General features: G+C 39.1%; 1 protein-coding gene across 7 annotated transcripts in view; it reads left to right on the top strand.

Annotated features, from left to right (window-relative positions):
- The first annotated feature begins 613 nt into the window (after positions 1 to 613).
- Positions 614 to 14,149, top strand: part of LOC112982364 (macrophage mannose receptor 1-like) — a 62,936-nt gene continuing 49,400 nt past the window's right edge. For 2 of the 7 annotated variants that reach the window (XM_064505974.1, XM_064505973.1), the window contains exons 1-5: positions 624 to 908; positions 3,680 to 4,081; positions 5,578 to 5,751; positions 10,742 to 10,906; positions 13,009 to 13,122. In XM_064505974.1, coding sequence (XP_064362044.1) covers positions 848 to 908; positions 3,680 to 4,081; positions 5,578 to 5,751; positions 10,742 to 10,906; positions 13,009 to 13,122 — 916 coding nt within the window. In that variant the 5' untranslated portion in view covers positions 624 to 847. Of the gene's footprint in view, positions 909 to 3,679; positions 4,082 to 5,577; positions 5,752 to 6,556; positions 6,732 to 10,741; positions 10,907 to 13,008; positions 13,123 to 14,149 lie in introns of those variants that run through there. The other 5 variants (XR_010387581.1, XM_026098694.2, XM_026098693.2 and 2 more) reach the window with 5 other exon arrangements.

Here is a 14,149-nt window from a genome sequence, read left to right as displayed (position 1 = left end):
CTAATTGCATATAGCAGATGATGAACAAAAATCAAGTAAATTCATGCATTGCACATTTTCATCAAAACACACTATAATGCTTTGTGTCGTGAAAATTAGTGCCTAGTTAGAGTTTTTAAGTCTGTGTATCCTCTTTTGCTTTTCTTTTTCATCCCATAAATCCCATGCTGCACCTTCCATAGTTCTAGTGAGCACGGCTATGATTTTTCCCCCTCTATTCTGCTTTTCAGCTACACCACAGTTGTCTTGTCCCACCAGGGAAACTGCAATTAATGCAACCTTTTCACACACGGGGGAGGAGTGAAGGAGGAGGAACAACTGAAATCCTAATTTCTAAAAGTGGGTCTCTCCTAGTTCTGCAGCTTTTGCACTCATGAGAAACCTGGTCATCCACGTACACAAGCTTAAAATTTTATTTGTGATTTGCGCTCATCTCCAAATGAAAGGAGGGAAATATCCTGCTTTCTCAGCACTGGTTTGACACCGCTGCTATTCTCTGTCCTCCCTGAAGGGCTAATTTTCTTGGAAAACCAGCAACTGACCCACATGCCACACTGACAGCACCGCAGAGGGAATAAAAACCCTCCCCTCAGCTACTACCACTTTATCACCTGCATGTGCATGGAAGGAGGCTCTTCCCTCCGCTGAGAAATCAGCTTAGGAAAGCAAAGTTTGAGCAGCGAATTCCTGTTATTTCAAAACACCCCATGTGACAGGATATTTCCTTATCATTTGGAGCCCAGAGCCTTCCCCGATCCACCAGCCCTCCACAGGCGCGGCGGACCTGCCCGCCGGGAAGCCCTCTCCTCCCCGCGGCCGCCCAGCGCCCGAGCAGCGAGCCTCGGCCATGGCTCACCCCCTGCTCCTGGTTCTCCTCGCACTTGTCCCCGCCGCTCTGCCGCTGCTGGGTAAGTGCTGGAAGTGGGAAGCGACCTGCCGGGCAGAGAGCGCGGGCTCTCGGCGCTGCCCCCGCCGCCGCGGCGGCCGAAGCGCCCGCGCAGGTGGAGCGGAGCATCGAGCGTGGCGAGAAGTTTGCGGCCATTTTAACCCGCTCGGTGCCGCGAGATGGGGCTGGCTCCCGCCGCGCCGCAGCCTCCCGTCCGCCCTGGCGCCCTGTCGGGGGGAGGCGGCATTTCGCGTGGTGCTGCTTGATTTACACCTGCGTAACCGGTTATCGTTTGCCAGTGCTGCTGTGTGAAGCTGCCTTTGCATACTGGGACTTTATAAATAATCATCTCTAGCGTGGAAAAGATCCCTGGCCAGTAAGATTTTACCGTACGCTGCAGTCCTTTGTATATTAGCTGTGGCCAAAGATAGGCAAATAGTGACACAGTGTGATGGCTGAAGAAATATGAAAGCCGGTGAGAAAATTGTTATTAGAATCTGGTTGGGACAGCTCAGGTAAAAGATGCTAGGGTCTCTCTGGAGTGGATTACAATGGCGAGGTTGGTTGGTTCCTACTCCTGGTTGCTTCCTACACGTTTTAAAGAACCTCCTTCCAGGAGAAGTTTTTGAAACCCTCATTAAGAGTTATTCTCTTAGAAACTGGCACAATTCAAAGTACCAAGACTGTGGGACTTGGGATCATGCTGCAGTGGAGCTTTGTGTGTGCCAGCTACAGCTTAGCTGTGAAGGGGGAAAGGAAATCTTGCAGCTACGGCATCATGCGCCGTTGCTCCTGCGTCCTGCTGCCTCCATCCTGTCCTCGTGTTTCAGTGCCAGCTAATTCTCAGTGCCTGCTCCTGGTGGCGGTGCTGTGCTCACTGTGCACGCTGTGCGGTGGCCCTGCGCTGCTCACCTGTGTGCTCCTGCTGTCGCAGCCCTGTGCGCAGTGGGGCCTCCTGTGAGTAGCTGCATCGTGTTTACACACTGCTAACACTTTGCAAAGGTGTTGTCAGGAAGGGGTTGGTTTTTTCCACTGGCCATACCCTCTCTTTCAGCTTTGCAGCCTTCTCTCAGCAGCCGCTTTTTTCATGCTGGGGCACAGCAATCCAGGCTTTTGAGTTTCGTTTAGACAGCTTCGGGGCACCTTTTTCACATGTGTTACGTCCTCTCTTTTAACACCTCAAGTTGCATAAAACATGGACTGTTTTTTAGGCCAAAAATACAGTTTTAGCAGTTTGAAAGATCGGGCAGTGTTTTCCACCATTGTGAAAACGTTTGACATCTTTTCCCAGGAGCTTTAAATAAGGTTTCAGGAAACGGATAATTGCAAGCTTTGCATGTATCAGCTTACAATACCATTGTACTAAATATTGGTAGAAAAGCATCATAAAAAAAGTTATCACCAGCGGTGATAATTATACATTTCCTTGTATTGTCTGTGAGTGAAAACGATTGGCAGAAGGCAACAATTTCTGTCTCCAGTGCTCATCAGTTTTACACTACTTCCTAGTGAACTGGAAGCCAAAGGACGGAAGAAGGAAACTGAACCATGGATGAGATAAGTCTAGGTCAGCTCTTTCACTGAGACAGAGGTTATTTGTTCCCAGGTTGTTCTGTAGAAAAGTATGATCACTTCCACACTGGAGCCTCAACAAAGAAGGGAAAATATTCTGTGGTTAAGCTGGCTTCCCCTTAAATATTTCTCCGTTTTAGAATTTGTTTAATTTGGTAATCATACAATAAAATAACATTTTAATTAGTTTGAATGCGGAAAGTTGTATAAATTAGTATTTCTCTTTCCTAGCCTGTAGTCCCATTAAAGTACCATTTTAAGTCCTTGTACAGCAGGTTAGGTTATGTGAGGCAATATCAGAGTGAACTATTAAGTTATCGTTCTAAGATGTATATCGGGGGGATCAAAAGGAGAAAGAGAAATTCTCAGTCTTTGGGCTCAGCTCAGAAATGTTGCACTCTAGCAGATCTAGGTGAATGATTCTAAAAATGTTTCTAGCAGTTACAGTTTTGAAATAAAGCTTAAAATGTGAAAATGCATGCTATTAAGGACCATTTACTAAAAGGGAGAAATAATTCTGGGAGTTATGAACAGCCTCATAGATTTCCATTAGTCTTTAGGAGCCGTATCTGATGATGATGATGATATAAATCCCACTGTTGTCAGTATTTCATTCAGAATGGAAAAATGTAAGAAAGGAGAAAGAAATCGCAGATTACTGCAGTTGAGTGAAAAATGAATATGCTGCGCTAGACTTGCACGTAGCTTGTGTATAAAGTGTCAAAAAAAAAAAGTCTTCCCCTCAGTTAAAATTTAGCAGAGCTTATGTGAACCGAACTCCCTACCAAGGGGAATCTGAGCCTGAAACACTGAAGGTCGTAGTTATCTTCTAGTGCCAGGCCCGGGGCCCAGGAGCCGGTGATGCCTGGCTGCTCATGGGCATGATCTGCAGTGTGCTCTGCCTGTGCTCCCCTGTTTCCGTGACTCTCGTGGGTGCAGCTTGTAATAATACCATGAGTGGGTTTTTTTCTTCAGTTTAACCCATGATTTAAAGCTATAGGAGACAACGGATCTGCATCTTTACTGCCTTACACTTTTAAGTATAGATTCTTTCAAGTAATGCAAAGTAGTTCGAATGTCCTCAAATCTGAAGTGTTGCACCCTCTTTTGCTGAGCAGTTGCTGAGATTTTAACCCTGAGTAGCATCTAGAGTCATATTCGATTTAGACAGTATGTAAGATTACTTCAAAGCCAGTGATTCTGGTGTTTTTTGTTTTACAGATACTAGCATCTTTTTAATATATAATGAAGATCACAAGTGCTGTGTGCTGGCTCAAAGCTCTAGTTCAGTGACTACTGCTCCTTGCGTTCAAGACAATGAGTCACAAAAATTCAGGTGGGTCTCAGATCACCAGCTTATGAGCGTAGCATTGAAACTGTGCTTGGGAGTGCCTTCGAAGAAAGACTGGGTTCCGGTCACTCTGTATCCTTGTGACAAGGCTAGTGAACTGCAGCGATGGGAATGCAGAAATGATACCCTTTTTGCAATCGAAGGGGAAGATTTGTTTTTCAACTATGGAAACAGACAGGAAAGGAATATTATGCTGTACAAGGGATCTGGTTTATGGAGTAGGTGGAAAGTCTACGGAACCACAGACGATCTGTGTTCTCGAGGCTATGAAGGTAAAGTTCTGCAAATTAACTTCTATATTTCAAATTCATTTCTATGTTTATCTAATTAAAGTATTCTGAAGTGTAGAAGAATTTCTTTAGTCTTGTTAGTGATCAGTGAGTAAGACTTTTGGTGAAATTGGCAATACTTGAGTGTGTTTTTTTGGGGGGGTTCATTTCTTCTCTCTCTCTGTCTCTCCTCCTCCCTTCCTCATCCCCCTTTTTTTTTGTTGTCAAACTCACGTTCTGAAAGGCGACTAACCATGCAAGGTAGTGATTCATGTGTAGGAGAAAAAAGCCCTGTGTTACACAGAACATGCATATAACCATATACAATCCGTAATGAAAGCTTTTATTATTTACATGTATACAGAAACACTTAGTGCAAACACATAGTCTGATCATGGTTTTTTCCTTTGAGGAGCAAATATGAATGATGCTGTATGGATTTAATTAGCTCCTGATCCTTTCAGCTCCAAATCATTGAAAATGCCTTGCTAGGTATTTGAAGTGAGTCTCAGAATTGGCACTGATGTGTTAGACAAAGAAATAGGATATTTTAAATTGTTTAATTTTAAATTGTTATGTATGATGCACACATATACGTGTGTGCGTGCATGTGTGTGTATATATATATATGTTTACAATAAGTATCTGGGAATATGTTTGGCTTCCTGTTCAGTATCCTTTGGTAAACAGGAATAGGCAGAGAGAGAGGGAGGGATGCATTTTCTAGGGGTTAAGCAAGGGCTGATTACAGTATTAGTCTTTGGCCCAGATCCAAAATAAAAGTACCCTAGGAAAGCAAATTATGTGAAAGGAGGCAGGATGGAGATGGAGTTATGGCCCTTCATCCCTTCCTCCTTTGTTTTCTAGCAGCAGTGGGACAGTGTCCTTGGTATATCATCATGCTAGCGGTCCCTGTCAAGTGGTACTACTGCTCTGTGCTTCCTCCCACCCATGTACATACATTACGTACACATACAAAAGCTGCTTTAGGTACTTCAGTAAGCTATGCCTTCCAGTTTCTGATGGAGCAAAAATTGCCTTTAGATGCAAATGGAAATTTTCTTTGGGTGTAGCATAGTAGAGTCCCTTTGAGGTAAATACCCTTCAGGTTTGTAACTGCATGCTCTTCCCCATCTAAAACAGCCCGCAATTGAGCAGGTTATTGAGAGAAGAATCAGCAGTTGTTCAGGATTAGAAAGTCAGTTGCTTACCTTTGTTCTTGGTGGTTATGCATGTAAATTTTAACACAGGAATGTGCTTGGCTTGGCTCAGTCAGTTCTGTTTAACGTTTTGCTTAAGCAGCGCAAAACTTGTTTCATTGTGGAAATGGGTATCAGGTTAGAGCTAGAGAGTAAAGTTACCCACATCTCCCATTCCTAGTGCAGTTTGTAGGCTAAGCTAGCAAGCTCTGCTTGCTATAATATGGTCATAAAGCTGAACTGGCATAAATCCCATGCTTCTAACTGCTTACACATTTTTAAAATATTGTGTCTCCTTAGATACCTACACAGTGAAAGGAAATGCCAATGGAGCACCCTGTGTATTCCCTTTTAAGTTTGGTGGTAAATGGTACGCTGAGTGCACAGATGCTGGCAGATCAGATGGCTGGTTCTGGTGTGGCACCACTTCAGACTTTGATGTTGACAAGATGTATGGATTTTGCCCATTGAAATGTAAGTTTTGTACATTGATGAATCTGCTGTGGTCTGTTATTCAAACCTGGCAATATTGTCCTTGTCATCTGCTTTACTGTACAAACTACAGTTTGAACTGGTGTGTGTTTCTGTCTTCACAGAGCTTGTATCCTTTTAGGAGCTACTTAGATATATGAATATAGGGTTCAGCATAAACAATTTGACTGACTACATCCAAGTGAAAATGAACACAATCATATGCTGCAACTGTATTATGCCATTTAGTTAAATACAAAGTTAATTAGATGTGACGATATTACATTTGTGTATGTAAAAGACTGTGTAGAAGTTTGTGCAGCAGAACTGGAATCTAGAATATAACTTAGTTGTAAATTAAGACTAGTTCATAGGAATGAGTTGCCTCTGGAACATAAAGCAGCTCAAATTAGAACTTTTTACTAAATTCCAGTATTTCCGAAAAGTAGTAATGTTCTCCAATGCCCAGTGTACTGCGGTTGTGTAATTAAAAACAACAAGAAGCATTCATATTTTACATTCCCTGGTTTGAGTCTAATTAAGAGTTTCAACTGCAGTGTTATATTAATACAGAATTTTATGTAGAAGTGATGATATTACTTTGAGTAAATTAGTGTAATATGCCTGTATGGATTTGAATTACTCTTACTTTTTAAATATTTGAATAAAATTTCTTTGAACTTCTGTAAAGCACCTACAAAGCACTTTGTCTTTAAGCTGCTGCTTTTCCTGTCATGCTGAGATAGGTGGCACTTCTCCCTCCCCTCTTTGTTATTGTAGCTTTCCTGTAAAGCACCAGCTGAACACAGTCAGAGCTGAAGAGAAAAATGTTTCTCGTTTGATGTGAAGAAAATGGGGTGGATTGATCTTAACTGCTCTCACGATGAAGTATCAGCGTCCTTGTATGATTTCCATGAATGATGCTTTCATTGTTTCAGAAAAAAATTGCATGCTCTTTTTTTCTATGACAGCATTATTTCAAGGTATTAAAAAGACTTTGGAAATATAAATCTCATAAATACAGCACATGCAAGATTAATATAAGTCTGCTACCTGTGTAGCATGCTTTCAGTAAAGCAAATAGGAGGCATCATTAAAATTGTGTTTAGTTCTTTGGCATAATTCAAGGAAATCCATTTGGATGACTGTAATTGTTTTTGGAAAAAGCTGCTTTATGCTGATTGCCTGCAAGTTTCCTTCCTGATTCTGCAGTACTGACTATGAAATATTCAAGTTTGTGTCATATATTTTAGTTAGAGACAAGCCTGGGTAGCAGAAGTTTTAATCACTCCAGACTATGACAGAGGAGTGCACTGCATCTAAGAGTGACAAGTTAACAAATTTCAACAGCAGTTTTTAAACATATGGCTTTTAAGTTTTCGTATATTCAAGTTTATTTAATAAGAGTTTAAAAAACAACAGTGCTTAAATATCAGGGAAGCAAAGGTGCTGATACGAAAATACGTAATGCAAGGTATTATAGCCCTTTGTCCTGGGGCTCAGATACACAGAGAAATTATCACGATTGAAGCAGTCACTTTTTTTCACTGTGACCAAAACCTGCTTGAACGTTCTCAGATATGAAGAGAGCTAAGACTGTACTCATGGGCGGTTACTCTTGCCCAACAGAAGTGTAGAAATTTGACCAGTGTAGGTAACATAATTGTGAGTATGAGCCCTTAGTTTGGTGTTTTAAAAAGAGATACTGATATAGTGGCAATGGAAACTTAAATCCTAAAGGAAGATACAGAGGATTTTTATTACTCCAACTGGTTTTAATAGCCTAGGAAATATTGATGCTTTACAGGTTATACTATGTCTTCTTGAGTTGCATGTTACACTGCAATGTAAAGTAGATTTTGAGGAAGAAAACAGGTTGCATAATACAAGATCATCAGAAGCGCTAGTCGTGAGGAGTATCTGTAGCAATATACAAGTTGGCAAAAGTCTATTAAGACCACTTTTTTGATAAATTGGAAGAGCTAGAATTTCTCTGAAAAATTTAGAGAGCCATATAAATAATGCACAAAACCTGGAGCTGACTAGGGCCTGTAGAGAAGAAACAGGGTGCAGGGAATGAGGAAGAATTTAAATAGTCATTGGAGAAGTCTACTTCCATGCATTCATTCACAAAATACTAAATTTATTTTTTATAGCAGCTTTTTTCCCGTGTTAGCATTTCAAGACATTCTGAAGGGATTTTTCACTGTGGTTTTCCATCTGACTCGAAATGCTTCGTGTGTAAGTGGTCAACTAAGTTTTATGGGACAGTTTATCTTCTTCCTTCTGAATGAGCTGGAACTCATAACCTGACTTTCAGCTTTCTAAATTTATCTAGAAAAAAGAAAGGGAGGAGCACTTTAGGAAAAGAGATTTAGATGAAGATAAGCATGTGAAGAAAATTTAGTATACTTTAGACCTTTTTACTATTGACAGTACTTTGTATCTTTATATACTATATTATAAACTTGTATGGATTATAATGTCTTTATTTTGGGATTATGTCCTGACTGTGGGGTTAAAGAGGGAAAAATTGCAGTTATTTTATGTGTTATCTAATAGAATTTACATTCTGTTTTTGCTTGCCATGATTCTACCCTTGCATCTTCCAAGGATGTTGTCCTGAGACTCCAACTTGCTTTCAGTGGACAACTAAGAAAACAAGAATGCTTTTACTGTTACTGCTAGTCAAATGCCAGATTTCATTTTGCAATTTTGAAATTAAAACTCTCAAGACCATTACCAATCTCTTGATTCTTCCATTTCCAAATTCAGGAGGAATACTGTATTCTGACGTGATAATTCTGTTGCCATTGTTTTGATTGTAAATGCAATAAATATTTGCATTGGTCAGGACTTTCCTATGCCTTTCCTATAAATTTGATCTTGTCCATGATGGGCCGTGCCTGAAATTTTATGGGTTTTTTTGTTTGCTTTGCTTTAAAGACTGGGAATTTTTGAAGACAAGAATTAAATCTTGTGACTTACTTTTATTTTACTTAATTTTACTTAATTTTATTTCTGGGGCTTTGATAGTATTTCCTAGTGGAAATAGCTAGTTTTCACTGACCTCAGCATATAAAAAAATTGCATGCTGAATTCATCTGTGCAGGGATGAAGTTGAACTTTTTTATTTTCTTTCCAGTTATGCGCTAAGGACAAGTGTGGTTTAGCATTAATTTAATTAAGATGCTAAAATATAGTTCCAAAAAAGTGATTCCTTTTTTGGTTTCTCTGGGGATACAAATGATGGAGGCTTTAAATGATAGCATATAGGCTTTCAGAAATTCTGCTCTGTGGAGGTATTTGACCTCACAGAACTCAGACATCTTAAAAATAAATTTTTGAAGGTTAAGAACTGAATTTTGATTTTTATGAAAGACCACAGCTCTACAGATCAGCCCTTTTGAAAGTCAGCCATAAATTAAGAGACTTGGGGGAGGGAAGTGAAAGATTGGATGAATGTCAAAGACATGTTTTCCTCTTCCTCAGTAATAATTGTACAGAAGACAAGTAGTTGCCATCAGTGCAGAGCAAAAAGAAATTTTTAAACACTTTTTTATCAGATCAAAGCCAATTTTCTGTACCAAATTCTAGATTTTAATATTTTTACAATCTCTGTTTTACCTCAGGCTTATTGTGCTTGTGTGCAAGAATTTATGGTCTTGTAGAACACGATGTACCAAAGAAATTTTACCTTCCGGTAGTCATAAGTATTTTGGGCGGAAGTTTACAGATAATGATACGAAAGTTCCCATTTTTAGTCAAATGTCAATATTACAGTAGGCTATGTTTTATTTTTGTTGTGTAAGGCTAATTTGAAAAGAAGCACTTCATATTATCTGTAGGCTATCAGATTTAATACAGGAAAAAGTGGAACTGGTTACTGACCTGCTGACATTTAACATGTACCATCTTTTGTCTTGAGTTTTGTTTATTGTACTGTTTTCCTCTTATTTGCACACTAAAGTTTTCTGAGCTCTCTGAAATCGGAAAAGGAAAAGACGACTTTCTTTCAAATTTTTCATAGCTTGCAACTTGAGAAGCTGTGATACGGGCTGTGGGAATTTCGGTTCTTTTCCCGTGGTCAGCTGGCATGCAGTGACCTCCAGTATATTCTGCTTTTGTCATGCAACTTTAATCTCTTTGTGGAGTGCTTTTTGGTTCAGTGTTGAGGATCCATTTTTTGGCAGAGCGAGATCACACTGTTTTATGTTGCTTGCTGGGGGGATACAGCTGATGTGAGCCAGGAGAGGCTGTGACAGTAGACTAAGCAATGTGATACCTACTGGGGCCACTTCTAATGTTGGGCCCTGCTGGAAGACAGTTTCGCTGGTTTGGCACTGGGCCATGTCCTTCCATGCCGAATTCAGGTATTCGGGAGATCACAGCTGAGTCAGGTGGCGGGGAGAAGGTGTGGCACTGTGTCAGATACATGCCTAAGGCAGTGCAGGAACCGCATGAGAGTGGGAGAAGGATGTTGAAAATACAAGTTTTGCATTCAGTGCATGGGATTTGGCAGATCAAAGTTGAGAGCAGCTGTTAAAATACCTCTGTTGCAGTAAGCAAATCAATAGCCACTTTATGTAGTACCTAAAATTTGAAAAATAAAGGGGGCTTCTTAGCTCGGAACAGTAGTCAGCCTGAGGTACACCTTAGGTACCATGAGTTTTTAAGCTTATTTTTGCTTCCACAGTGACAAATCGACTCTTTTAGCGTTACTTTAGCTACTCATCTTCTATCTTTAATACCAGCTTTGTTCTACCAGAGAAAATGGTGAGACTCTGTCATTACCTGTGTATTGCCCAACCCTGCTGTCATGGTTTAGCTCTGACAAGGATTAACTAACACGTTAGAGAGCCTCAGGACTCCTTCCAAATCTGTTCTCTATTGCAATGTTTAGATTTGTATATTTTTGCTGTGCGATTTATTCTACATATTATCTGTCTCAGTCTTAGTAATTGGTTACAGTGTTTCTTTTTTCTCCCTACAGTTAATAGTATTGATTTGTTGTGGAATACTGATCCTTTAACAAATGTCCAGTACCAGATAAACTCCGAGGCAGCTCTGAAATGGCACCAGGCAAGAAAAAGCTGTCAACAGCAGAAGGCAGAGTTATTAAGCATCACTGAGTTGCATGAACAAACATACCTGACAGGTAGAGTAATATTGTCCATCAGCTTCTTTAAAAAGTGTGTTATTGTAACAGTGACACTCATATACCACATTCCATCGTGAAATTAGGTACTTTGTTCAGTTCTGTTAATTAGTAGATTTAAATTGCTACCTTGAACAGCTCAGCTGGAAACCCTTAAGAAAGATAATGATTATTTTATCCTGAATTAATATTCTTAGAAACTTACAATAGCAATACAAAAATACAGCAATTAAGTGATGCAAGCAATAAAGAAAGAAGGTTGAAACGCTGGAAAAGGCAAAGTAGTTTTCAAATCAAAGATTCAGGTATCAAGATTGCATTCTTTCTATGTCCTTCATACTTGTGTATACTAGTCAGCATTTTTGACCTATTTTTTAAAGCTGCCTATGTCATCAGTATGTGCTAAAATACAAAAAGAAAAAAAAGAACTAATAAACCAGAAGGACTTAAAAATAGCTTGCTTTATTCTCAATCTGCTGTCCATTTTTTTTCTTTTTGAAGTCATTTTCAAATTTCTCCTCTGAGAAAATTCACTCCTGAATTCTTGCTTGGATGCATTTACATTCTATAATGAAAGTCTCCTTTTTACAACTTTCTTAGCCTGTGTACACACATTAAGTAGTCCACTAATTCCTCTATTAGGTAGATTAGAAAATATTTTGACTATGTTACATCAGTTGGAAGATAATCTTTTCTATGCTATAAGGTATATGTTATAGTTTGTAGGTATATGTTATAGTTTATAAGTTCAGAGGATGACTGGTCATTTGATAAATGCATTTTTAATGCTATGTACAGTCTGTTCTGTCTAAACTTTTGTTTTCAATTTAAGAATTTGGTCAAAACATGGGCTGTTCTTTTACTGAGTGTGGTGAAACTATTGTTAAAAAGAAAGCCCAGTGGAGCAGTCTGGCACGGTTTTAGTTGCATACTAGTATGTATTGTTGCCAAATATGTGTGAAAATCAGCTTTTCATTCTATAGAAATCCTGGCAGAACCAAGATTTCCTGTCATACTGAGTTCTAGATTCTCTTAACCACAGCTTCTGTTTCTGTGGAAGAAGTACTGGAACACATCAATGTGTTGGTGCCAAGTCAGGCTCTGGTGTGTCATTTCAGCCCTTTCCAGTGCTAAACTACCTTGCTTTTAACCTTGTCACGCTTCAACTGCTGCCCATGATCATGGTGTCAAAGACAGCTAAGATATATAGAAGAAAACTGCATATTTGCATGACAAGGCATCATCAGTAAAATCAGAAATAAGTAATATATATCATGCAGTGGTTTCCTGAGAGCAATGCAGAAATATATTAATAATAAAAAAAAAATCAGCAGTCATCCAGCTAGTCTTCAGAGTCTGACAGGTAAGGCAAAGATAGACAGTTAATTAATAGCCACTATAAATACTGCTAGAGAATTCGGTAGGACTGTGGAGGAGCATGATATTATTTCTAAGTGCTTTTCAGAACTGGAACAATAAATTGGAATTAGCTTTGGGATGCTGACTTCTAATTTTTAATAGAGTATTGGCTAAAGAAGTGAAATTAGGTGAGTGTGAAATATGTACAAGATGCACTGTAAAAAGAGGGTGTTTGGAATGATTTTAATATAGTTTAATAAAATACGAACAGTTTTCTAGTTTACAATATTTTGTAAATTTTAAACTCTCCACTTGTACATTTACTGGAAAATAAAATACTTAGACAATAGGAAATTACTCACATTGGCTTTTGGAAAACTGAATTTTGTTTTTATGACCTTTTGTGCAACTTTATCAATTTTATATTTTATAATTCTGAAAAGAGATTTGTTTCACATTTATGATAATCAGTTTACAAAGAACATACATAAATGTCATTTTGTTTTCTATCCTAACAAAATCCCCACACTTAGAATTCTGAAAACTCTAAAACTAAAGGGAACCATGTAAGACCACATGTACAGGTTTAGCATTCCCACTTCAACCCTGTAGTTAAAAGTTATTAGAACTTGTGCTGGGTCAAAGGAGAAGTAAATGGTTGCTGGACTTCAGCTCCCAAGTTTTGAGAAAGTATTTGCTCTCGCGATGCACTTCCAGTATTTCTCTTTGTCTTTGTTATCTAGGTTTGACTGGCAGATTGAGTTCTGCTCTCTGGTTTGGTCTTAACAGTTTGAATTTCAACAGTGGATGGCAATGGGTTGGTGGTGTGCCCTTTCGATACTTAAATTGGGTTCCAGGTAAGGATTGTTTGTGTTTAAAAGGCAAAAATCTGGTTTTAATGTAATGGATTTCTTTTCAAGTACTCTTTCTTTACTTCTATGTAAATACAGAATAAATCTAATGCTATAACTCTCTTCTTCTGTGAGATTACACTGTTCAGTATATTTTTTATTTTTTTTAGTTCCTTTCCTTTCCACTTTGTTTTGGTTATTTGCTTAAAAATTGGATTTTCATTTTCATTTTGGGATTTATCTTCCCATGGCAGTAACATGTATAAAACTGAACATGTTAGGCTAGTCTACTTTGAAGCAGAAAAAGCTACTTCACATCTGTGCCTGTACTGAAAGACTGGTCTCCTATGCCATCTATACAGACAGCGCAGAGGCACTTTTCTGGTTGGCTCTTCAGAGTGCCTGTGTTCAGGTGATTTGTAGCAGGACCCCAGGAAGAACCTGTTTCCTTGCACTGTCTATTCAGCCAGCCTTTGGAAACTAGGCTATTAACTTAGAGTAGATGCCTGAATTTAGGTGGTGTGAATGTTTTTCTTCATCTTCGCCAAGTGTGTCACGTATATTTAATAGGCAGTAACCAGTGTGTGTAAATGCACACTGCATCATATTACAAGTAACTTCCTTATGTAGATAAACCCAAAGACATATTTCTGGTGGACAAACTTCTTGCATAGGCAGGCTTGAAGAGTGAATTGAACCATTGTATAAATAGCTGTCCAGTGGAGAGAGCACACAAGGCAAACAGATGGGCTGAACGGAAAGTTGCTGTGAGGGTATTTATAGATCTGTCTTACAGGTGCACTGGTGAGGATCTACATATAACAAAAAGAGGTGGAAAGCTTTGATTATGTGAGATGGAGCCAAAGCCGTAAGGGGAGCTATTTACGGTTGTTAAAACCGCAGGCAACTCTCAGTTATGCTATAGAGAATTATATGGGTTTTGAAGTAACTAAGCTGACCTTCCTTTATCTTTACCTCCTTATGTTTGATTTCACTCTGTTTCTTAATTTCGTTTTCAAAGGTAATACTCTTA

Source organism: Dromaius novaehollandiae, chromosome 2 (genome assembly GCF_036370855.1).
Source record: "Dromaius novaehollandiae isolate bDroNov1 chromosome 2, bDroNov1.hap1, whole genome shotgun sequence".
In the NCBI taxonomy this organism is placed as follows: Eukaryota; Metazoa; Chordata; class Aves; order Casuariiformes; family Dromaiidae; genus Dromaius; species Dromaius novaehollandiae.
This window is presented reverse-complemented; position numbering and strand designations above follow the sequence as displayed.